General features: G+C 38.1%; 2 protein-coding genes across 10 annotated transcripts in view; one reads left to right on the forward strand and one right to left on the reverse strand.

Annotated features, from left to right (window-relative positions):
• CLIP4 (CAP-Gly domain containing linker protein family member 4) overlaps positions 1 to 25,219 on the reverse strand; it is an 83,702-nt gene that overhangs the window by 43,106 nt on the left and 15,377 nt on the right. For 4 of the 9 annotated variants that reach the window (XM_058161836.1, XM_058161746.1, XM_058161286.1 and 1 more), the window contains exon 1: positions 519 to 563. The exons of 1 other annotated variant lie outside the window; for it this stretch is intronic. The gene's annotated coding sequence lies outside the window, so the exon portion shown is untranslated. Of the gene's footprint in view, positions 1 to 518; positions 713 to 5,583; positions 5,651 to 5,793; positions 5,916 to 25,219 lie in introns of those variants that run through there. 4 more of the 9 variants (XM_058159630.1, XM_058158785.1, XM_058161914.1 and 1 more) reach the window with 4 other exon arrangements.
• PCARE (photoreceptor cilium actin regulator) lies at positions 18,031 to 21,784 on the forward strand. Its single transcript, XM_058196393.1, has 2 exons — positions 18,031 to 19,629; positions 19,663 to 21,784. The coding sequence occupies exons 1-2, from the start codon at positions 18,197 to 18,199 to the stop codon at positions 21,782 to 21,784; spliced, it is 3,555 nt and encodes a 1,184-aa protein (XP_058052376.1). The 5' UTR covers positions 18,031 to 18,196.

Below are 25,219 nucleotides of genomic sequence, written 5' to 3' on the forward strand. Positions count from 1 at the left end.
TAGTAGTATATAATTTAGAATAATAATCTATAATACAGATTAAAGAAAAATCTGTAATCTAGTATTATAGATTAATATGTAAGGGATGGTTTTAAATAGAATGAAGGATTGCAGGATGACTATTATCCGTATGTAAATATAAATTGTTGATCACTTGAATTCATAACAGGATTCTTTGTAAACATACATCAACTATTCTGTGGGAAATTAAGGTGTGAGCCGATATATAGCACTCAAGATAAGAAAAGCTATAAATATGATTAACTTCAGACTTGCATAGATTTCACCAAGTCAAAATAGAAGAGGAGTGTTTCTCATTCATGAGACAAGAAAAATAATTATACTATTAAATGCATGAGGGTCAGTTTTGTGGAATGGTTAAGACATCAGGCTAGAAGCCAGGAGACTATCACTTCTAATCCTGCCTTAGGCACAAAGTCACAGGATTTATTTAGCTTAAGATGATGGTACATTAGCTAGGAGACTACATACAGTGTTAATACAGAGTAGTTGTTTACCTGCCAAAGACTGCTAAGTCCATTTGGTTCACGCTCACACGCGATCTAAAAGTGTACCACAGGAATGCACTCAGAATGGCTAACGGCATTCAGCAGCAGCATCCAGGGCTTTTTCCCTCTACCAATGTCGCCTCGCATTCGGACATTGCACTCGCACAGATCTAGCATCGACTGCATTCATACTTCCATATGAATTGCCATTATTTTTCCCACTGAAGTGGTACCTATTTATCTACTTGCATGTAGCGTGCTCTCAAACTGCTAGATTGGCAGAAGCCAAGGCATGTGCAGGAGCTCACCCCGTCATACAGTTCTAGGACTTGAGCTGCCAGATCACAGACTTTCTCCAGTGTCTTTAAGCCACTGAGTCACCATGCTTCCAGTCACTGGGTGGCCTTGGACCACTCACTTCCTCTCACCCAAGGGAAGAAGGCAAATCTCTTCTGAAAATCTTGCCAAGAAAATTGCAGGAGCTCATCCAGACATTGCCAGGATTCACACTAATTTGAAGACCTCCCCACCCCAAAAAATGCACTAAAGGAAACATATCATTATTCATATACTACTTTGACCTCATATTACTATTCAGCTGCTATTAGCTTCAAAATTGCCAGGTTATTTCACCGTATAATTCATAAAACATGAATACTTCTATGGTTTATAACTAATCCTTGATTAACATCAATGGGGATCAGAAATTCTCATAAAGCATGAGGTCACATGTACTGCATCATTTTGCAACAGAAATCTGGGTACTCCTCATTACTGTCATTAAGCATGTTATCAAGTGAGTTCCAGGTGACTTACAAGCAGGCCAGCAGGCAAGTATGTAGGTGGGGCCTGTTGTTGCCAGGTGAAGTGACCAGCACAGGAACAAGAGTGGCTGCTGGACAGAGGGATGGCATATGAGTGGCCCATGAAGTGTAGCATAATGGAGTTAGGGTTGGCTGCTGCTAGGCAGCGAATGCTGCAAGCACTATCTTTCCTGCCAGGTTCCTCATTGACCTTCCATGTAGGAAGCCAGCAGGGAAAATTGATTGTGTGACCATTGAATACTGCACCAATCATAAGTGCAAGCTAGTTGCCAAGCACCTAGATTACAATCATGTGACCACAAGGGTGCTGTGATGGCCAGAATTCAGGTCTCCTTTGTCAGCACTGTTTTAGCTTTGACTGGTCACTGAACAAGAGGTTGATAAATCAGGGCTACTAAAGTAAAGCAAAACTCTGAAGTGAAGTTTATGTAAATACTCACGAAAAATGGGAGAGAGGGAATGTAAGACTCAGAATCCATTTTTTTTTCAAATGAAATGTTTTCTTAACAGCAATCTATAGTGCAGTCGTCTGTTATCATTTGTATGGACTTAAGTAAAACCCTTCACTTGTTTCTTAGATTTCGCAGAAATATCTCTAAATTCATATCAATTTGTTTCACTATTATTTTTGTATTTTATGAAAAGAAGATATATAAAAATCAATTAGGTGAACCAGAAAAAACACTCTCTTTTCTTTCCAGGTGTCTTAGAATAAGTTCTGTTTTAGAACTGCTATCCCATGATCTACTGATTATTCGAAGTTAAATATAGAAAAATATATTAGGAAACTTCTGAAAAGCGCTGTTTTTCTACATTTATAGAGGACAGTTCTAATTAGCTTGATTCATTGCAATCCAGTAGCTTAGGTACATCTGGGTCAATAACTGTAAATTATCTGAGAATTATATTCTGCGGACCTCTAAAGACAACGAGTCAATTTTAGTGCACTGGAACAATACATAAAGCAAAAGTTACTGAAATACAAAAAAGTTTTAATATTCCTTAAACATAATTACAACCTGTCGATTCACTTTTTATGCTTTTGTATACTTGGGGATGTCTGTTATTTTACGAAATAGATGGGCAAAACGATATATAAAATAAGACAGCAACCATCATTTCTGACCTATTGTTTTTATAGATTCCAATTCCACTACTATTTTGAAGGAATTTTTTCAGGATTCTATCCAATTTTATTTATTTCATATGTTTATGAATCCAGTCATTTCTCTGATAGAGCATATTATAATGTAATTTTTTACTTCAGGATATATCTGGGTGCTCTCTGAGCTTAGCTGTTTTCTGCCAGATGTTTCATTACCAAACAAGATAACATCAGTGCTACAAAGGTGTACGGCAGTGGTTCCCAACCTTTTTTTGGCCGTGCCCTACCTAAACATCTCTAAAATCCGATTCCTCCCCCCCCCCCCCCCCGTGACATACAATTCTTACTATTCAAAAAGTGAACTCCTACTCATGCGGCCCACGTTGGGAACCACTGGTGTAGGGTTTGTTCTCTTTTTATATACTAGTGGCTTGCCCTGTCAGTGTTCTTGGTGGTTTTTTGATTAGGCTGTTTACTATTAGTTTGTTAATCTGATTAGTTAGTTTGTTAGTCTCTTGATTAGGATATTGTAAACAAACAAAACAATAAAAATTGCTATTCTTGTATTAATCTTGGTATTCATCCGGGTGTTGAGTGCTGGTGCGATGGTGTTTTGGTTTCTTTCTTTCATTTTTGGCTTTTTGACGGTCTCTTTGGAATGTGGTGTGTTTGTGTGTGTGTGTGTGTGTGTGTGTTGTTTACTTCTATGAGCCAAAGCAGTTGGTGGCTGCTTTGTCTGAGTGCCAGGTTTCTAGTGTTTTTAAACTTGGCCAAAAACCAGTAGCTGGATATTGTGAGCTATGTAATTAAATCAGGTATCATGTATATGATGTAGCATATTGCAGATATTCTACCATAAAGTCTTAGCACTCAACTTTCAGAGCTGACTAGAATGTATATTTGGCAAATTATTGACTCTGAAAATTACTTTTCTCTGAATTATACATAACTTCAGGACATGATCTTATTGTTGTTTATTTTCAGTTTACTTCTTACATTTCAAAATGTAATCCTGTAAATTGTGAAAGAGTATTCTCATTCTCATGTGTAATTCTGAGTATATTGGAATTCATTAGAGTAATTAATTCTTTCCAGATAAATTCAGGAATGATAAAGCTCTCTTTGGTGGCCATTTTTCAATCCACTTTTATAGTGGACACTCTCCAGAATATTTGAACTGGTTAAATCTACTATTTTAATCTTTATTATAAAATACGTGTAAGAATATAAAATAATTTATATTATTTTAAATTGTAAATTAGATATTATTTATACTTTAATTAATAGGGCTGTCTACTCATCAATGACTCTGGGTGACTTACAGAAATATTTAAAGTTACAGGTCTTGTGTTTTGTAAATTGTGAATATATTAAGTATTATTTATTAGCAAAACAATTCTCCAATAATACTTACTAAGAGCTTTGTAACAAAAGAAAAGGCAAATACATCTTTGATGGACTTGGCTATGAGTCACACCTTCCTTCAAAACAAGTTTTGAATTTTCAGTTCACCAGCTGCATGTAGGTTATCTGAAGGAAGCCAAGCCACAGTAACTAGGCTCAGATTCTTCACTGAATATCTTTCACTTAGTTGATTCACTCCTTAGAGGATGGTACAACAGATTCCACATCTTAAATGTGCGATCCCTACATCTACTTGATTTCATTTAATGAATATGCTAAAGAATTCAAAGTCTACTGCAGAAAAACTCTACGTTTTAGTTGTGCATAGTTTAGGCTGCAAATAGCATTAAACACCATTAGGTCTTATCCTGCTACTAAATATAGCACAAGCTTCATAAACTACAACCAACAGTTCTGTTAAAAAGTTTCAGCAAGATGCAAAGCCTATAAAATGAATATTCTATATTGTGATAACTGCACAGAAATCAGAAGGGTTTTTTGTTGCAACTGGATATAAATATAATATCTAACTAATAAAACCTAACCACAGAAACATTTCTAATTTGACATGGAAGACATTTCTTAATCTTCATAAATTAAAGGGCCGTTTCCTGTTCTACCAATAAATGACAGTATTTCTGAGTGTTCAGACATAAACATGATAAAATAATGTTATACTATCTGTTCATTTAATAGAGGGATATTGACAGAAAATTATTAAACAGAAATTATGTCACAAAAAGTTTGATATGTCAAAGAAGTAGCCAGGCTAGTTCCGCAAAAAAATCTATCTATCTATCTATCTATCTACCTATCTATCCATCTAAATAGGAAAAAAAAGTTACTAGGACTGCTGTTCTATCTGGCTGCTTTACACATAGGGCAATACTTCTGTAAGTTCAAATTAAATCCTATTTCAATTAATCAGTAGCAAATAGGTAACTTCAATGTCAATCTATCTTTAGCCTGCAGTTTTACCTTAAATGCCCCCACTTTAAAAGCATGGCACCTATTAAAAGCTGGATTAGTGAAATTGTTCCTTCTTGGCAGACCAGGGGGCGAGAAAATCAAATCTGACTTAAAAGTCTTGGGCCTTAGTAAAAAGAAAGAAAAAAAAGAGGCTATTTGTACTACGGGTTTGATAAAGATGCAGCTGATCGTGGGAAATGGGCTCCTTCAGACTTCCACAGCGGTCCCACCCCTCCCTTCCTAAAAACCTCTGTTGCGTAACCCTTTTATACATTCAGAAACGCATCCTGGGTGCCATTCCAGCTGTCTCGACTTCGGCTCCCGGTTCCGCCCGCAAACATCGCCACCGTTCCATCTCTCGCCCCCACCTTGCCACAAAACCTCAAGACGCGCTGCCGAAATCAGCGGTGAGCAGCGCACGCAAACCGGCTACCCATGGCGCCACCCGGTGCACGTGCATCCGAACGGCAGGTTTCCTTTCAGACGTTAGGTGGTCCCACGTGACATCACACCTCTTTCCTCCACCCGCCCACCCCTCACACCACAAAGCTGGGCATATCCTCGACACCCCCCGTCCCCCAATGCGTAATTCTGCCTCCACCACCACCACCACCACCCGTCTACACCCACCCCACGCCACGCCTCCGATTTGGGGAATGGGGACCAAACCCTTCGGCGCGCTCTGCCCCGAAGTCTTTCCAGATAACCCGCAGGAAGAAAGCAGCAGCAGCAGCAGCAGTCCCCCGCCCGCCCCCCCCCCGGCTGCCCTCACCTGCCGTCCCCTCCGCAACTGCGGTTCCCGAAGCTCACGAGAACCGAAGGGGAAAGTTCCCGCCCACCAATCTGGGGCCCCGCCCACCAATCTGGGCCCCGCCCACCTCACAGGCGTCGGAGACGGAAGATCAGGTAGTCCCGCTAAGCTTCCTACGGCCCGGCCCGCCCACCCCCATGTATCTGCAACAAGGTTCTCCCCGTCGCTAACCTTCACTCCAGCACGCTGTTGTCCGGCCTGGCCAATCCGCATCGTTAACTCCGCCCCTTATCTGAGCTCTTTTGCATATCCAGAATCCCTCCTCCGCCGGCCTTCGCCGTCCGATGCGCGTCTTGCGTGGTTTAGCTCTCGGGGGTGAAAGCACCTGAAGCCACGCCCACATTCGATGGCCCTCATTCGCTCTTCAGTTTTATAAAGGCGAAGAAGGACGATGCGCATGTGCACATCTCGACGGGAAAGCGACTCGAGCGGCTTCATCGGGTCTCAAGCAATTTGTGTCTAGTTTCGAACGCTGATGGAGGGGGAAGATTTTCGCAGCGTCGTAAACATTGCAGAGCGTAGGCTCGTAAAGGCATATATATACATAGGATAGGCGACCCAAAAGCACTTTGTTTTTGTAACTATATCTATGTACTTTGATTATTGCATCCTCAACACTTATTTTTGTCCTTTTTTTAGGAACTTACGCTATCATTAAATGATAATAGAACAGTAACATGTTCTCTTTCACAAAAGTAACTTCATCTTATTGCTTCGTATAATATCAAAATAGGCATTTTACAGTGCTGCAAAGTATACATATACTAAGGAGGCAAAGTAAACCCTTCAGATTGGAGTTTTGAATAAACTTGCATAGCATTGTGCTAATAGGTTATAAATTTGTACTGGCTTTTCTGTTGGAATTAAACTACAGTATTCTTATTTTTAGATGGAATAAAACTATTCTTATCCTTATACTGTACTAAGATGGAATTAAATAATTGTGGCCTCTAAATTGTAGATGAAATAAAGAACGGTAGATAAATAAAAGTAGAATAAGATAGAATTAAAATATATATAAATAATAGGAAAGGACTGCCTTGAATAGCTGATAAACAGTGATATGTATATAAATGCTGTATGCTTTGTCTTTCGTTTCAAATGTGTTTAAAATAAAAAACTTTAAAAACAAAAAAATAAAATAAATGATTGTGGCCTCAAGCAAGCACATTTAAAGAAGAGCAAAAGAATATCCTTTTCCCCCTTGAATAGTTTCCTATTCCAGCAGAGCAGAGGAATATAATGTAACTCAGCCAGTCAGCTGACTGTCAGCTGAGAGCCAGTTTATGACAGTCTTAGATTAGTATAAGCAATGTGTTCTTTGACTATTTATAAATCTTAGTAAATAAAATTTAAGACCAGTTACATTTATAAATATATAAAGTTACACAGTAGACTCTAAAATTATGTAAAATGCAATAACATCCAAATTTACAAAAATTAGTATTTAAAATTTAAATATGATTATATGTAAAATTGTAGGGGAAAAAATCTAAGATTATATAGCAGAATACATTTCTAAAGCAGGAAATTGATCCATCAGGATTCAGCTGCTCTTCCATGCTGCTTCATGACACCTACCCAATTCTGTTCATTGCTCCTTTCAAAGGTTTAATGAATGACACATTTTGACATGCACAAATGTCATGGGTGTACTGTCAATGCATCCTGCAAAGCACCCTTTATGGCCCACTACACAACCCTGTGAAGGTTTTAGTTTTTAAAAAAATGCAGCATTTAGTAGCCAATATCTATGTTCAAGTGTATGTGCAAAAGAGGAAGGAGCCAAATGCCCTTGTTTTGTTTATAGCTTCTTGTCTTTTCTTGCTGATTTAAAACACTATATTTAATTGGGCAAATTTTCCAGGTATCTCTTGCTTTTCATTTTGGAATGAAAAGGAAGCAGCTGGTATCTGCATTTAAAACTCTGTTACCTTTGAACCTTTAGGCAAATTATCTAATTTCTCTAGTAAGTGGAAAGTAAAAGCAGGGGAACATTATATATTGAGAAACATGGAGATAATTATGTGGTGTGCTATGTTAAAGAAGAAAAATCACTAAAGCCAACTTGAACAATATCTCCTAGTTGGAGGGAGTATACCTTTAAAGAATAAAGTTTCAGCTTCAAGTGGCATGAAATTCTTCTAATGTAGGATTTTTCTATTGGAGTAACTAAATTTTATATTCTTGGAATCACACAACAAACAACCAGTTGAATTAGTTATAATAATTCAATAATTGAATTATTGTATTATTAATTAATAATTCAATTAGTTATAAAGAAAGAAGCTACACTGCAGCCAGTTCTTGGTCTTTCTGACTTCTAGGTAACCTATTAGGAACTAAAACTAAAAACTAAAAATTTCTCTGCATTTCTGATTCTTGATTATGTAATTAATTATGGTCAAAGACTAATCATAAAAAGAAATGTAGGATGATTATCTAAGGATATAATTTTAAAGGATAAAATTATATAAAAATCCTGAAACAATAACCGGAAGTAGTGAGTAATTTACAACTATTAATGAAAAATTTGCAACCTAATAGGTTTCTGATGATTGATCAAATTAAAAAGAGTGATAACCTCATAGCCACAGAAGCACCTGAATTTATCTATTTTGATCACCATTGGAAATATAAGGGACTTTGTAAAAGCATAATGGTACAGACTAATTGTCCAGGTAGTCCTCCACTTAAACCACAACTGAGCCTGGAATTTTAGACATTGAGTGACACAATTGTGGTTTTTTTTGTGTTTTTTTTTTTTTTTTTACATTTATATCCCGCCCTTCTCCGAAGACTCAGGGCGGCTTACAATGTATAAGGCAATAGTCTCATTCTATTTGTATATTTTTACAAAGTCAACTTATTGCCCCCCCAACAATCTGGGTCCTCATTTTACCTACCTTATAAAGGATGGAAGGCTGAGTCAACCTTGGGCCGGGCTTGAACCTGCAGTAATTGCAGGCTACTGTGTTCTAATAACAGGCTCTAACAGCCTGAGCTATTCCGGCCCCTATTGTTAAGTAAGACACTACAACCACCATCCTGGCTCTCCCAGTTCAAGTTGTTAAGCAACCATTTGATCATTAAGTGGAACACTAGGGAGAGGATGCCAGCCTTCCAGGTGTGATGGGTGCAGTAGTGGGCTGCAACTGGTTTGCCCAGCACCGAAAATGTGAGCATGTGTCCGGCCTTCCGTGCATGTGCACGGCTTCAAAAACACAGTGAAAAAGGTTGGGATAGCGCCGGGGTGGGTGGGCTGACCTTCCCACAGGTTGCAACTACCGGTTCACCCGAACCAGTCTGAACCGGCAGAAGCCCACCTCTGGGTCTGTGTGGGGAAAGGGACCAGAGCCTGGACCGTTTCTCCATCCCATCAGTGGGAACGATCATGAAAACGATGGCCTTTGTCATTGGAAAATCTCAGCACACTGGAGGTACACACTTCAAAACTGGCAAAAACACTAGCAAATTCCATTGTTCTAGAAAATTCAGAAGACTAGCATTGGCTAGCATTTTCCCCCTCTGGAGGGGCAGAGAAGATGGTGTTTGTTAAAACGCTAGCAACTGCCAACATTCTAAAAGGCTGAGAATGATGGAGTTTGGTAGTATTTTTTACCAGATTTGAAGTCCCTTCCTCCAGTACATGGGAGGATTTCCCCTCCCTGCATGGGGAAGAGAGGAGTTCCTTCAGTGATCTGGGGAAAACGGACCTCAAATCAACATCCCCTCTGCTTAGAATCTTACTGGGTGGTTTCTCCTTTGACTCTCTGGGGAGATGGGTGGAGAAGATTGCAAATGGAAATTATATGGTGTCAGGGCACTTGGCAATCAGTCATTATTGTGAATAGATTTCCAAGTGCCCAAAATGCAATCATGTGACAGGAGAGCGGGCAGCGTAATGTTTTACAAGAACTGGAAGTGCTTTGTGAACCATATAGCACCCATTCTGAGACCATTATGATTGCAAATGGTTGTTAAATGAGCAGTCATAAATTGAAGACTTACTTATATGTAGCACCCCATTTGTGCTAGGGCAGGGGTGTCCAAACTTGGTCCCTTTAAGACTTTTGGACTTCAACTCCCAGAGTTCCTCAGCCAGCTTTGCTGGCTGAGGGACTCTGGGAGTTGAAGTCCAAAAGTCTTAAAGGGACCAAGTTTGGACACCCCTGTGCTAGGGTAAAGAATTCTGTTAGTCCAGGTGACCAAAAAAAAAAAAAAAAGATCAGGAGTCTTTTTAAACAAATTTTACTAAAGGCATAAGCTTTGGGGAGGTTTTTAGACAGATCATTACCCTTTTAATTAACAAGTCTAATATATTGAACACCCATTGTGTTGGTTGAGACCAATGAGATTGCTTGAAACCTTTTGATGTATTTGAGTTCAGCAACTTTTCCTTCTATGGTGCATTTAGTCCATTTTTCCAAAATAGTCATTTTAAGGTCTGCCATTGAGTGTCCTTTGTCAAATTTGTCAATTTTAATATATAGGTGCCATAATATCTGTTTTAAATTCAATCAGCATCTTATGAAGGTCAAGGGTAGATACTATAGTGCTAGCAAGGAAAGGCCATAGTATAGCAAATCATTATTGAATTTAACTGCTTTTGATAGATCTAAACCTACCTAACAAAGTATCAGGGACCAAGGAAGTTCCCCCAAATATTTGCTAAAGTGAGACTTTTAATTGGCAGGATCAAATTCTGAGTCCTTCTGAGCAACTTGAATTCAAAGAATTGAAAAAAGGTCATTAATAATAATGTGGGTTTCTCTGATATTCTCAAATATTATTTAATTTTACCACCTACTTTTTGAGTAGGAAGCATTAACCCCAGTTTTTTCTTGCTGGCTCTGCAGCCAGGATTTTTATCACTTGTCATTAAAGTGAAGAAAGAAGGCACAATCAGGTTGGCAACTTGCATAGCTAGTTAGAGCAGGCATTGCCTTCTATGACAGCGTAGTTTGCAGGAAAAACAAGGGCTGGGCCCAACCCTAACCGCTAATTCTGGAAATACATGTCTTACTGGATTCTAAAACAAGAGCAGGCCTGTCTATTTTGAAACTAAGCATGAGGTAATTTTTCTCTATGTTTAGTTTCGTGACTTTAGCAACATGTACCACCACATTCACTATATGGAGTCACTTGTGTCTTATAGTGTACCAACACATCATTTCTTATAATTTCATCAAATAAGATAGAGGCAAGATAGGACTTTTCCAAATCCCTATTGCAATCAGACATGCTCCTAGTTTGGTGCTGGTCCTATCTAGTTTGTCCATATTAAATAAAAACTCTTGGGTATATGAGAAAGCTGTTACTCCGCAATCATCCTACTATTGAATAGTAAATAGAAATGATAGAATAGAGAACTACAAAAGCAAAATACGTAAGTTGATACAAAATGCTGTAAAATTACCACTAATGTTATGTAATGTTTAATATGTTGTCTTGACATGTCTTGTTTTTATACATGTCTCATTGTTTTTGTGTTGTTTTTAAAGACAGTTTAATAAAAATTATTTTTTTTTAAAAAAGAGAGAGAAAGCTGTTACTCTTCAAAACTGATCTTTGTATTCAAAGCACAATTTGATAGTGTTTATCCCATGAAACGTTGTTATATGCTGTCAACCAATCCATGTAAAAACACCTGTATGCTACATAGATTCTATATTTCACTTGGCACAGAGCATCTGGGGAATTATGACCACAACTGAGACCAAAATTTCCATTGCTTAGCGAGACATTTGTTAAGTGAGTTTTGCCCCATTTTACAACCTTCCTTACCACAGCTGTTAAGTAAACCATTGCAGTTGTTAAGTTAGTAATCCGGTTCTTAAATGAATCTAGCTTCCCCATTGACTTTGCTTGTCAGAAGGTCGCAAAAGGTGATCACTTGACCTTGGGACACTGCAACTGTCATAAATACGAGTCAGTTGCCATAGCAGGGGTAGATTCTGAGTTGTTTTCTCAAGAAAGCGACAGTTGCAGCTTTGGGGGGGGGGAGGTAGTTGTAGTCCACAGTAAAATATTGCCATTGAAAATGAAATTGGGGTTAGAGTTAGGGTTAGATCTCCTTAAAATCGGGGTCAAAATCAGGAATAGATTTCTAACCAAGCAACCATTACAGCGTTTCATTCAGAGTTGTTTGTGGTCTACAGTAAAGTATATTACACTTCCTTTTGCTTTGTACATGTTGATTCTGTTAATGCTAACAGAACCAAGAGTAATAAATTATATATTCTGATGTACTATGCATTACATACTCAGCTTGGATGCTGGTAAATTCCCTTGGCACATATGTAGTTCTGCTTTTGGTTTCTCTGCTGCTAATGAAAAATCACAAAATACAGTTTATATAACTTTAAAACACATCAAAATTAGCATTCAAGATATTGCTACATTTTCCTTCCCTTCCAACTTCTTTAAATTTCACGTTACAGGTCAGTCAGGAATAGAAGGTCCAGATACATAAGAAATAAGGAGGAAACTTAATTAATACTTAAAACATTAATGCTAATATTCTGCAGGGGCACCAGCTTTTGTGTGTGAGCTTGTAGTTGATAAGTTATGTGAACTCTTGTGTGTGTTGTGTACTAAAGTCAGCTGCAGATTGAAAAACTGCTTCACAATTAAGCATTTTTTTGAAAATTCAAAATATTCTTAAAGATCCATTTCATCCTGGGCATCCTTTTTTGGGACTTTTACCATCTGGTAGACAGTACAGGATAATAAAAACAAGGTCAAATAGGCTGAAAAACAGCTTCTATCCCAGGGCAGTAAGTATATTGAATTCTACTGTATAGTGGAATACTAATGCAATATCGGGTTTTCAATTCATAACATAACATAACATCAGAGTTGGAAGGGACCTTGGAGGCCTTCTAGTCCAACCCCCTGCCCAGGCAGGAAACCCTACACCATCTCAGTCAGATGGTTATCCAACATTTTCTTAAAAATTTCCAGTGTTGGAGCATTCACAACTTCTGAAGGCAAGTCGTTCCACTTATTAATTGTTCTAACTGTCAGGAAATTTCTCCTTAGTTCTAAGGTGCTTCTTTCTTTGATCAGTTTCCACCCATTGCTTCTTGTTCTACCCTCAGGTGCTTTGGAGAACAGCCCGACTCCCTCTTCTTTGTGGCAACCCCTGAGATATTGGAACACTGCTATCATATCTCCCCTAGTCCTTCTTTTTATTAAACTAGACATACCCAGTTCCTGCAACCGTTCTTCATATGTTTTATCCTCCAGTCCCCTAATCATCTTTGTTGCTCTTCTCTGCACTCTTTCTAGAGTCTCAACATCTTTTTTACATCGTGGCGACCAAAACTGGATGCAATATTCCAAGTGTGGCCTTACCAAGGCATTATAAAGTACTAACACTTCACGTGATCTTGGTACTAACACTTCACGTGATCTTGATTCTATCCCTCTGTTTATGCAGCCCAGAACTGTGTTGGCTTTTTTAACAGCTGCTGCACACTGCTGGCTCATATCTAAATGGTTATCCACTAGGACTCCAAGATCCCTCTCACAGGTACTACTATTGAGCAAGGTACCACATATACGGTACTGGTGCATTTTGTTTTTTTGGCCTAAATGTAGAACCTTACTTTTTTCACTGTTGAATTTCATTTTGTTAGATAGCGCCCAATGTTCAAGTCTGTCAAGATCTTTCTGTAACTTGAGCCTATCTTCTGGAGTGTTGGCTATTCCTGCCAGCTTGGTGTCATCTGCAAATTTGATGAGTTCCCCATCTATCCCCTCGTCCAAGTCATTGATGAAGATGTTGAAGAGTACTGGGCCTAAAACAGAGCCTTGGGGTACTCCGCTGCATACTTCCCTCCATGTGGATGTAGTTCCGTTGAGGACTACACGTTGAGTGCGGTTGGTCAGCCAGTTACGAATCCATCTGGTGGTGGTGCTGTCTAACCCACATTTTTCTACTTTATCTAGTAGTAGGTTATGGTCTACTTTATCAAATGCTTTACTGAAGTCCAAGTAAATTATATCAACAGCATTCCTCTGGTCTACTAATTTTGTCCTTTTGTCAAAGCATGCGATAAGATTAGTCTGGCATGATCTGTTTTGACAAACGCATGTTGGCTTTTGGTTATTACTTTGTTTGCTTCTAGGTGTTCGGTGATTCGTTGCTTGATTATCTTTTCCAGAATCTTTCCCGGTATTGAGGTCAGACTGATAGGTCTGTAGTTTCCTGGATCTGTTTTTTCCTTTTTGAAGATGGGAACTACATCAGCTCTTTTCCAGTCCTCTGGCAGCTCCCTGTGCTCCAGGATCTTTGAAAGATATAGTTCAGTGGTTCTGAGATCACGTCTGCCAGTTCCTTCAGAACCTTGGGGTGTAATCCATCCGGTCCTGGTGATTTGAACTCGTCTAGGGTAGACAGGTGTTCACTTACCATTTTCTTCCCTATTTTAACTTGTGTTTCTAATCTGTTTTTGTAGTGCTGTTTTGATAGGTTGGATTGTTTTTCCTTTTGTGTAAAGACAGATGCAAAAAATGAGTTAAGTAGATCTGCTTTCTCCCTGTTGCTTGTCATCTTCTTGCCACTTTCTCCCAGCAATGGGCCAATTGTTTCCTTGACTTTTTTCTTGTTTTTAACATGTTGGTAGAAGCGTTGTTTGTTATTTTTACTTTTGTCGCTAGCCTTTGTTCATTGTGAGCCTTAGCTTTCCTCACTTCATCTTTACAGGCTCGGGCTGTTGCTGATATTCTGCCTTAGTTATTTGCCCTCTTTCCACTTTTTATATTTGTCCTTTTTGTCTTTCAATTTGTCAGATAGTTCTTTATGCATCCATGCTGGTTTCTTTTGAGATCTACTATTTTTCTTCTTCATTGGTATTGTGTTAGACTGTGCTTTTATAATCTCACTTTTCAAAATTTCCCAAGCTTCTTGAGTTGTTTTCCCCCTGAGGATTCTCATCCATTGAATCCTTCTCAAGCTCTCTCTAAGTTTATTGAAATTAGCTCTCTTAAAGTCCAAGACTCTAGTTTGACTTTGTTCTACTACTTGTATTTGCATAATATAGATTTCCAATATTGCGTGGTCACTTGCCCCAAGGTTCCTGTAGCTTCAACACCTTCTATCATTTCATCTCTGTTAGTGAGAATTAAGTCCAATATGGCTGATCCCTTGTCGCCTTCTCTATTTTTTGGTAAACAAAGTTGTCTGGTCAGTTTGTTAGTAAGCTGTTGGATCTTCCACATGCTGCTGTGTTTCTTTCCCAGTTGACGTCAGGGTATTTAAAATCCCCCTTACTACTGTGATGTGCTTCCTACATACCTTAGTTAGCTGACTAGCAAAAGTTCATCTACTTCCTCTGTTTGGTTGGGTGGCCTATAGTATAGACCTATGGCAATATCGTTTTCACCCTTTTATATTGACCCAAATACATTCAAGATGATTTTCATCATTGTTGTGCTCTATTTCTGTAGAGATGTAGTTATTTCTTATATATAGTGCAACTCCACCTCCTCTTTTATTTGGTCTATTTCTTTTAAATAATTTATATCCCTCTAGCTGTATGTTCCATTTGTCAGTTTCATCCCACCAAGTTTCCGTAATGGCAACAATATCATATCTACCCTCATTTACTTGGATTTCTAATTCACCCTGTTTATTCCTCATACTCTGTGCATTGGTGTATAGACATTTGAGTCCATTTGGATTGATCTTGTGTTTACTGTCTACATAACCTGTGTTGACTGCCCCTACTTTCTTGCCACCTGTTGGTTTAGTGCACATGGTACGGCACTCACTGTTAAATGCTTGGTTTTGCTTGATAGCATGGTTGATAGTCTTACCCATACAGACATCTATGTTACATGCACTGATAACCCTTTTAGTTTTCGATTGCTGGGGACAGAAATTTTCTATATCAGTTAATTCTCTATCCCCACTGTTCAATTCAGTTGTATAGAATGTGAAGGATGAGTGTTTGTGTTTTATTTTTATAGTTATAATGTACACTGAAAATGGCATTTAATTTCAGTGTACGCGGTGCAGTGACATAAACTTAACTTTAGTATGTTTTCTTCATTTCTGTGTAGTTAAAGACTATATTGCAGGATCCAATCTAGGTCAGTAACTGGGACCAGAGGTTTAATCTCCTGAGCTTTTGAATTTGTATTGGAGCCCATCCTCAGGGAACTTCTCTCTATGGGAATGTGTGCTTTGGACTATTCCATGTGTGGTACCGTATTTATGTGGTGCCTGATAGGGTGTGGCTTATTGGTTGATTGAGATGTTAATGAGCAGCTATTAAGTCATTGGCTGTTGTTTCCTTGCACTGCCAAGTCTTCCAATCCTAAGTACCTAAGTGATATAATTAGTGTTGCAGACAATTACTGACATGCAGAAAGAGGATCCAACTATTTTCAGCACACTTCATTATATTCTTTCCCATAGACCATTCAAGATACTTGAATTTCATCAAATTTCAGTTTCCACTGCAGGTAAGACTCAAGTACCTGTAAAGTGGTAGTGGAATAGTTCTATTAGCATTTTTCATTATCTTAGCAAGCAAGGAACAGACAGATCAGTAGAAAATAAATTGTATTTCAAAATCTCTAGTGGTGATCTCAAGAAAGTAGAATACCATTTCAGAACAGTATATTGTGGAGAACTTAGAATGTTGTTTTAGATGCAGATGGATTCATCTTATGAAACATGAAAATGTTATTAATATTCAAATACATTTCAATTTCTTGGGTATCTTTGATAAACCATATCTCTTGCAATATTAATGTAACAATAAGATGTATATTGACTGACTCAGAAGCCTGTTGCAACTTTTATCTCTTAACAAGGAAATGGCGTGAAAAAATAGCTAACATAGTCACTAATACTACAATACTCCATCAATTATGTTTATATCTTCTTTTAAAGCTTTCCAAGTACATAGTTATCTCTGTCTCTTGCTAACACTACACATGACATAGATTATAAAGCATGTGAAGAAATTCATTATCAATGACCCACATGTTCCAATGCTGAGTTTCATTCAATGACCTGAGTTCTAGCATTACAACAGGGGAGACAAACTTCTCCTTTTATTTTCTCCATTTCATGATTGGCTCAAGCTTATTGCTCTAGAAATAATATTAAATCCCCAGTATTGAACTCTTTCTGAGGTTTAATCGGTGGTTGCTTGCCCCTGGTAGTAAAACCAGCGGGAGGCTCCACCTGTCAACCCGGACGTCATCAGGAAGCTTCTACGCATGCGCAGAAACTTCTGCACGAGTGAAGCGAGCACATGCACGCTGCCCCGTTGTGAACCAGTAGTAAAGATAAGTAGAACCCACCCCTGGGTTTAATGTAATCTACAGCAGATCTGTGAAGTAAGAACTGTAAATCAATCAAGACCCTGGAAAAATAAAGATTATCCATAATAATCAAAGTATTTACATTAGAATAGATCTACCATGACTGTGAGGTATTTCACTAGCTCGTTCTTGATCAAGAATCTGATCTGTATTCAGACTGACAACATCTCTTGTTTGCACTGGCTGTAAAGTGATTGGGAACCCCTCCAAGATCATATAAAGGGCATTTTCATTAGACTAATCAACTGCACCTGGTTGTGTTAATCCAGCCTTTGGGCAAGAGAAGATTACTGAGCACTCTTTTGATGCTGAGAGACATCACTCTGGTGAATAATTCATAGCCTCCCATGAACTGCTGCAGGTGCTCTTGCACTTGAAGAAATCAAAGCAGAGCTGGGGGGAAAAGTGCATGCTGAATTGGGATCATTATTTAATTCTGAAAAATAGAATTATGCAAAACAGCTTTATCATTTTGGAAAGTTAAAAGGGAGGAGAGCTAAAACTATTCAACGCATTCTTGGAGAAAGTCCTCGAGGAAATGAATGCTTGCTCATGCTGATCTTGAGATCGGATAAGACTGAACGGATTAATAAGCTTTTTAATGCTGTTTTCTTTGGCTTTGTAGATTGTGTTTCTTCCTAATTGGCATTAGTCATCCAAGGTCACGTTCAGTCCTTTTAGGTGACCATGCGGTAGTATTTTGCCTTGCAGACAGTGTTCTTGGAACTGACTTACAACTGCATCTGTCTTTGGAATTTCAGAGCCCAAAGAAAGTTTAAAAATGAAATACAACGAGAACCCATTGCAGTGGACCAAAAGCCAATTTGTAAAATGCAGTGTGTAACAAGAATTGTCCTGTTACAAGTACAATAAACTAGCTGTGGGCTTCTTATCCTAATTAGCTTAAATCCTTCTTTCTGGTTGACATCTGTTAAGGCAGAAGCAAGATACATAAGCCCTCTTAATCCCCTAGCTCAGTCGAAAATGCGACAGATATTTTTCATACGGGAAATTGTTAAAAGAGAGAGAATACACTGACCAAGCTGGGACTGAAGGTTTCTTAACAACTAGGCAATCTGCAAAGCAGTGGTTCTTCAAGATGAAGCTTTCCTCAAAAAATGCCAGCTCCCAACATCGGCTAAACTTGTAAGTTTTCATTCTTTTTTCATCTTTGCTTCATCTATTGACTATCTTTCAGTAGTGAAGAAGCTTAGGAAGGCAGAACACAATGGGTTGTACTCCTTCACGTAGTGATATTGTTAAGAATCCTGAAACAAAGTTGATGGATAAAAGAATTACATTAGTTGACCGAGAAGGTGAAGGTTTTTCATTTCCTTTGCTGATCAAAGACTCCGCTTCTTGTGATATTGAAGGAATAAGAGAGGAGGAGGCTCAAGTTAAAGATCACTTCTTCAAAAATTTATCAAGTGAAGAGAAGGATGTTAATTTCTATTCCTCATCTGAGGATCCTTTGCTGTCTGAGCTGGACCAGGAAGAGAAAGAAATTGAAAAGATCGTCTCAAAGACTGAGATAGCCGCTTCTGAATCGATGAAGTTAAACAAAGGCAAACATATGGCAGAAGCAATTATGATTAAAAAGCAAAAAAGTTCTGAATCAGAAAAGGCTGATGCTACCATGGGAGAGAGAAGTGAAAGCAACAAAAATCAAAAACACAAAAATGGGAAGAAGCAAAGGAACAGGCAGGGAAAATCAGGGCGGCCTTGCAAAATTAAAGAGAAATCCAATCCTTCTGTATGTCAGCCTGAAAAAAAGGTAGATTTCCCAGACGCTCTTGTTAAGGCCCATCAAAATGCATATGCATATCTCAATCCTAATATTGCCAAATATGAGGCTATCTTATGCATGACAGATCAGGTTACTGAAACGCAATTAATTGTGCAACAGTTGGTGAACTTTTTGCTTTTTCGGTTTGACGGAATCAACCGCCTTTTAGAAGAAATTATTGAAGATGGAAAAGACCTGCTGAAAGAAGTGGGAGGGAACCTGGTTTGGCCAGCTGGCAAAGAAAATCCAAAAGAGCAGCCAGATCTTCTGCAGCAATTACTGCAATACACTGTCAACAAAATGCAGTTGTTAAATGGAACTGTGGCCTCTTTAGCCTCTGATGTCCTGCAGGAGTCTTTCAGCTTTTTGCAGTCTGCAAGTACCTGCTTAGAAGAAAAAATGAAAGCAAAGCAACATCTTGATGAACACTTGGTCAATATAATAAAGAACCTTGAAGAATCTGCAGTTGGATCTTCCAATCATTACCTTGATGATATGACTCTTTATTCTGAAGACAGTGGAATAGGCATTGACAGTGAATCGGTGAAAGATTTGAATATTATTGATCGGCATGGAATGGAAACAAATCGTGAGGCCATTCACAAAAGTCCATGCAACTCCAGGAATGGTATAAGCATGTCTCAACGCTGTGCTCCACAGATAAGGAGTTCAATATCATCATCTGAGGTAGTATCAAAAAGTAGATCCACTTTTCTCCAACATCAAAATATCTTGAAAACCTTTAACTCTGAGCACTCTGATATAACCCATGAAAGCAATAGCTTCAAACAGAGTGAATTGGATAGCATTTCTTCCGCAAATGAAGACAATAGTGCCAACAGTTTATCTGAGGAAGAATGTGACTCTATAAGTCTGTTTGAAAAAGAAAAAAATGCTTTATCTAAAAGATCTATATCTTTTCCTGCAGCACGAAAGAATAGACAGAAGCCTTCCACCAAACAAATAGATAGCACAGATAATGAGATAATTCTCAAAATGAAAGATGCCATTAGTGAAAAGATAAAATTTGTTCCAGCTAAATGTCGGCAAAGGGCATGGATGGAAGATGAAAATGGAAAAGAATCTCTGAGACCTAGTACAGCCTCTGGGGGCCAGAAGACACGGAATAAACAGAAACGGACTAGGTCTGAGGTGTCTCTCAAAAGTAATGCTGAGGACCCAACTCTTTTGGAACTTCAAAGGACTCAAAAAGATCTTGACAAAAGGTTAAAATTATTTTATCAATTAAATGGAAAAGAGGAAGTCATTGATACATTGGAACTATTGAATCCAAAAGAATTGCCTGACTCAGAATATTTTGAGCCTCTTGCTCACAGAACTTCCACTAACAAACTGAAAGCATCTCTTGCTAAAAATTTCAATATACTGCCTGATTCTTCATGTGGATACAATGAAAATGTAAAATGTAAAAAATCGACCGCAACTGGCACGTCTTCAGAAGATCTGATATCTAGAAAAGAAAATTATTCTGGGACCTCCAAACTGAACACTCCACCATGTAAATCTGTGAAAAAATTAATTGAAACATTTAGCCCATCTGAAAGTTTGGTGAAACAATCAAACTTAAGAACATTGGGCCCAATAAAATGTGTCAGAAAGTTTGGACTTCAAAGCATTTCTCCCAACCTTCCACTTCCCAAAGGATTTGTGCCCTTAAATCACAAACATCAAGTTTCACCATTAGAAGATACCAGTTGCAAAAACTTCAGAACTAGACACTGTACTCTTAGTGACAATAGTTCAATGGAATTTGCAAGTAGCCTTGATACAAATGAGGATTCTGGTGAGATTGATATGGAAAACCTACCTCCTCCACCACCTGAAATGTTAATGGAAATGTTATTTGAATCAACTGAATGTTCAGGAGATATAAAGATGGAAGAAAACTATTTGGAAGTGGTTGATAAGACTACCAGAGCAAATGAACAGTGCATCACCAAGAAAATTACTCAGATTTCTCCACGGAAGAAACTTTCTATCTATTCACTTGATTTGTTACCAAATAAGAATCTCAGCAATTCCCCAGCTGTCAACAAAGCACCAAATAATGAGGTAGATACTATACCAAATAAATATCTCTTGGAGTTGAGTGCAACTCATATGTCTGAATGCCGCAAAAGGGATGATGAAATGGAAAAAGTTGCCGATCTATACAAACAGTCTTGTAAAATAATACCTCTTCCAAATCCTAAAGAAGCATCAGAACCAAATGGGAGCAATCCAGGAAACATGATTAACAGTGAAGCTCCTTTACCTGAAAAGCAAAGTTCTCCTGATTTATTAAAGAAAAATGAGAAAACCCCAGGTTTTATCAGCCGGGTATCATCAGTAAGAATACCACCTTCCTCACCTCCTAATCAGAAGAGGTTTCCAAGTCCACCACTGTATCACAGAGCTATTCATCAAGTTTCTTCTCCCATTCTACATCAGCAACCTAGTCCCTCAACTCAGTCCAGGTCAGCAAGTCCCCCAGTACAGAGGAAAGTGATTTCCCCACCACCCCAGCAAAATCTCTCTAATCCTCCAGTAATACGCAAACAACAAAGTTCCCAGAATCAAAAGGTGTCCAGCCTACCATCCCATGATCAAGAAGCAAACTTACCTCCTTTTGGAACTACTCCACCTATTTCCCCATCTCAGTTTCATAGATGTTTACAAAACAATATGGACTCCAAGGACGAGCCACATTCTGCCTCCCCAAAGTTTGTTAGCAATGCTCACTCAATATTTTGCCCAGCTACTTCTTCTTTATTTGAAGCCAAGCCAGTGGTGTCATCAAACATCAACCCAATGGGAGGGGCTATGGCCCACCCTGAAGCCTCAACATCTCTAAGGAGAAATAGCATGCAGCTCAGGCAACTTGTGGGTCAACAGAGGATGATCAACAGTGCCGCTAGTCCTCAGCCTTGCCTCAGACGGAGCTTCTCTGATCACAGGCCTGAATTCCAGCTTCCACAGCCAGTTTTTGTTACAGCAGAGAGCGACTCTGTGCTTAATCAAGTGAGGTAAGAAGCCTTAATTTCAAAACCTTTTCACTGCCTTTAGATGTATAGCCTGATTGTCAGGATCAGCATGGTTTATAATCCATAGCTCTTTTCTGACAAGCCATTATTTCCATGAGTAAAGGCTTGTAGAAAAGGGGCACATTTCCTTGTGGCACATCTGCACATTGGTTTTAGTAGTACATAATCATCCTGCCCTAATTTCTGACATAGTCTGAGAACACAGGCAGGCTAACATTAGCATCAGCCAGGCTGCTTCCTTATCGGGTTTCTTATTGTGAGAAAGGATTTTAAATGTTCTCATCTCTGAAACTAACTAGCTGGCTATAGTCCTTTTCTGGTAATTACATTTCACAAAGTTATGCTGAAGCTAATCTCTTGAAGAAACCTGTTGAAGAAAAGGTAGTGTGCTGATATAATAAAGAAGTGAACAAAGATGGACAAATTTTGCTTAATACTTGAGAATGTTCTTCTTTTAGTCAAGCTTTCTCTACTGGCCTAGGTGTTTTACATATACAGTATTTGACAGTCTAAATTCCTCTTGGTAGTGTTACTGTTTTAGCATGGCTGATACAGTGTGATGAGTTTTCCTATTGTTTCCTTACTCATCAGCAATCATTATTGCGGATTGTTCTGGAATCTCTTCATGTGAAGAGTATGTTCCAATGTTTAAAAATGTAAGAATACTAATAGACTTCCAATTGAAATTGAGCAAACAGTGTAATGCAGCTGCTAAAAAGACCAGCACAGTTCTTGGCTACACCAGCAGAAGCATTAAATGCAGATTATGACAGGTAACTGTTCTGTTTTTCTTCGTGGGGTTAGGCCACACTTAGAATATGATGACCAGAATAGTTAAGGACTTGGGCAGCTCTAGCTTACAAAGGAGAAAGCTAAGAGGATATGATAGTTGTCCCAGAATATCTTAAAGTTTGTCCCCTGCAGAAGAGAGCAAAATTATTCTCTGTTGCAACTGAGAAAATAAAGACTAGCAGATTGAAATAAAAGAAAGATATATTTATGCTCAACAACAGTAGGAATTTCCTAACCATCATTGCTGGACAATGGAAGAGTCTATCAATAATTGTGGTGGCCTCTTTCTTAATTGGAGGCTTTCAAACAGGAGGTGAAGTAGTGGATATTTTAGTAAATCCTGAATTAAAAGGCTGGACTAGATCAGTGTTTCTCAACCTCAAGAACTTTAAGATGTGTGGACTTCAATTCCCCAAATTCCCCAGGATACTGGCTGGGAAATTCTGGTATTTCAAGTCTGTATACCTTAAAGTTGCTGATATTGAGAAATGCTGTACTAAATGATGTATAGTAGCCTCTTCCAACCTGTACATTATATGTTTGTATGCATTTTATTTGCCAATCACGTTAATGAATGTGACAAAACAGGCACAAATTATTTTTAATAATTGAGGCTCTGCTCATCCTGTGACAACCAGTTAAACTCTTAGGGAAAGACTACTTGGCCAGCCTATAGTTACTGCTTCTTTTATTATGGCCATTTATTATTATTTTTTTGAAAGAGGACAGAGGCCTTAGGGTTTTGTTTTGTTTTTAATCAGCTATCTTCAAGCTTTGATTCAGCTTGACAACTTGTAAGCAAATAAATAGGAAAAAAATGTTTGACAGATTATTACATCAACAAGCTGGGTAGCAGTTTTCTATGGAACATTTATACTCTCATCAGATTCTGCAGTATAACAAAGAAATGTGTCAATGGCCCCAAATTAGAACTGTACAGTACAGTAATGTTCATTAACAGTTTCCTTTCCCTGAATAACAAGGGAATAGAGACTGTCAGACTTTGAAGCTAGGGGAGCTAGCAAACCTCTGTAATGGTATGGAAAGAAGAGGTAGATTACTTTATTCTTCATTTGGTCATTACTTAAAATCAGACACAATATGAAAAACAAAACCATATAGTATTTGAGCATGTATAATGAGTGGGGAAAGCTTTTATTTTAGCTAATGAATACCAGATTAAAATCTTCCATTTGTATAATGGTTCGGCTGGGAGCTAAAAAGGGATGCTAATCAAATATTTCACTTAATGTTAAGGCATCATATCCAAACATAGTAAATTACTGCCAATGTTGCTTACAAATTCTCAAGAAACCATTCTTTAAACTCCAGAAATAGGCTTCCAAATCACAAATCATAAAAGTATGCTGGAAAACTCTCTTATGTTATTACAAAATATTATTTTAAGGTTAAATCTCTCAGTAAAAATCACTCATATTATAAAACAGATTGATGTAAATAAAATGCATAAAATTTTAATTTATGTACAAAACATGGAGATAGATATATGTCCATACTAAGTTTCTCTTTATTTTTAGAGTTTAAGAAACTGTTCTGACATAATTCAATTTTTTAAAGTTTCCTATCAATATTTTACAATAGTCCAAACTATATTATTATGATTTATTTTACTATATGTTAGAATCAACATACATAGGCATTTTACTGTATAAATAGTATAAAATATTAGACTTTCCCTAATAAAATTAACCTACCTTGTTGATAAGGACTTAAGACAATTTTTTAGGAAGTGTATATTCATAGAAAGAAACATTGGGTAATTGTGATAATACATAATTGCAGGAAGAGGAAATGCTAGAAGCAATTCTGATTGGAGGACATGAGTTTTGTATCTAAATTATTATTTATCTCTGAATTTTATATTGTGATGCAGCCATTCAGGTTCTACAGGTTTTTCATCAGGTTTTGTCCATCAGCCCTCTAATTTTTCTTTTTTATGGTTACATTTTGGATAACTGGCTATGTAGGTTTTGAAACTGTGGCTGGCTTTTTCCATATAGTTTCTCTGCCTAGTTTATCCCTTGAAGGGGAAAAAATATTCCACAGCCATTTAATTTGAAGGCTATCCTCATTTGGGAATTGAATGGAGTAGGAACAAGAGTACCACTCCCTCCCCTCCCCACCCCCACACCATCAAAGTAATAAAAACAATTAAAAGTATGGCCACATAAGAATCTTTTATGGTACAGGCCGGAAAAGCCTATCATGTAACCAATGGTAACAGCAATGCAGCTGGCCAAACTTGGTGCTTTGTTTTAATGTCTGATCTATCCTGTACCCCTGTCAAAACAGACATGGAAGATGGATCCCAAAAGCTGGAAGGGACATGTCCACGGCAATTAAGGTGGTTAACAGGAATTGGACTAATCCTTCTCTTGAATGTATTAATAATCTCATTATAGTTAAAGCATGTTTGGTTGCATTGACAGAAAGTTGTGTAAGAAGAGGATATGTGTTACTCTAAAATGGAATGTTTGAGACAATTTTAGGCTGCCTCAAGTATGTATTGAGGATGAGAGGAAAGCAACAACATAAGGACTGGCATAAAAATGTGGTTCCTGGAGTATGTTCATGTTGTGGTTAAGAGGATGAAGTGGTACACCTTAAT

The sequence above is a fragment of the Ahaetulla prasina genome, chromosome 1, assembly GCF_028640845.1.
Source record: "Ahaetulla prasina isolate Xishuangbanna chromosome 1, ASM2864084v1, whole genome shotgun sequence".
NCBI classification, from domain to species: Eukaryota; Metazoa; Chordata; class Lepidosauria; order Squamata; family Colubridae; genus Ahaetulla; species Ahaetulla prasina.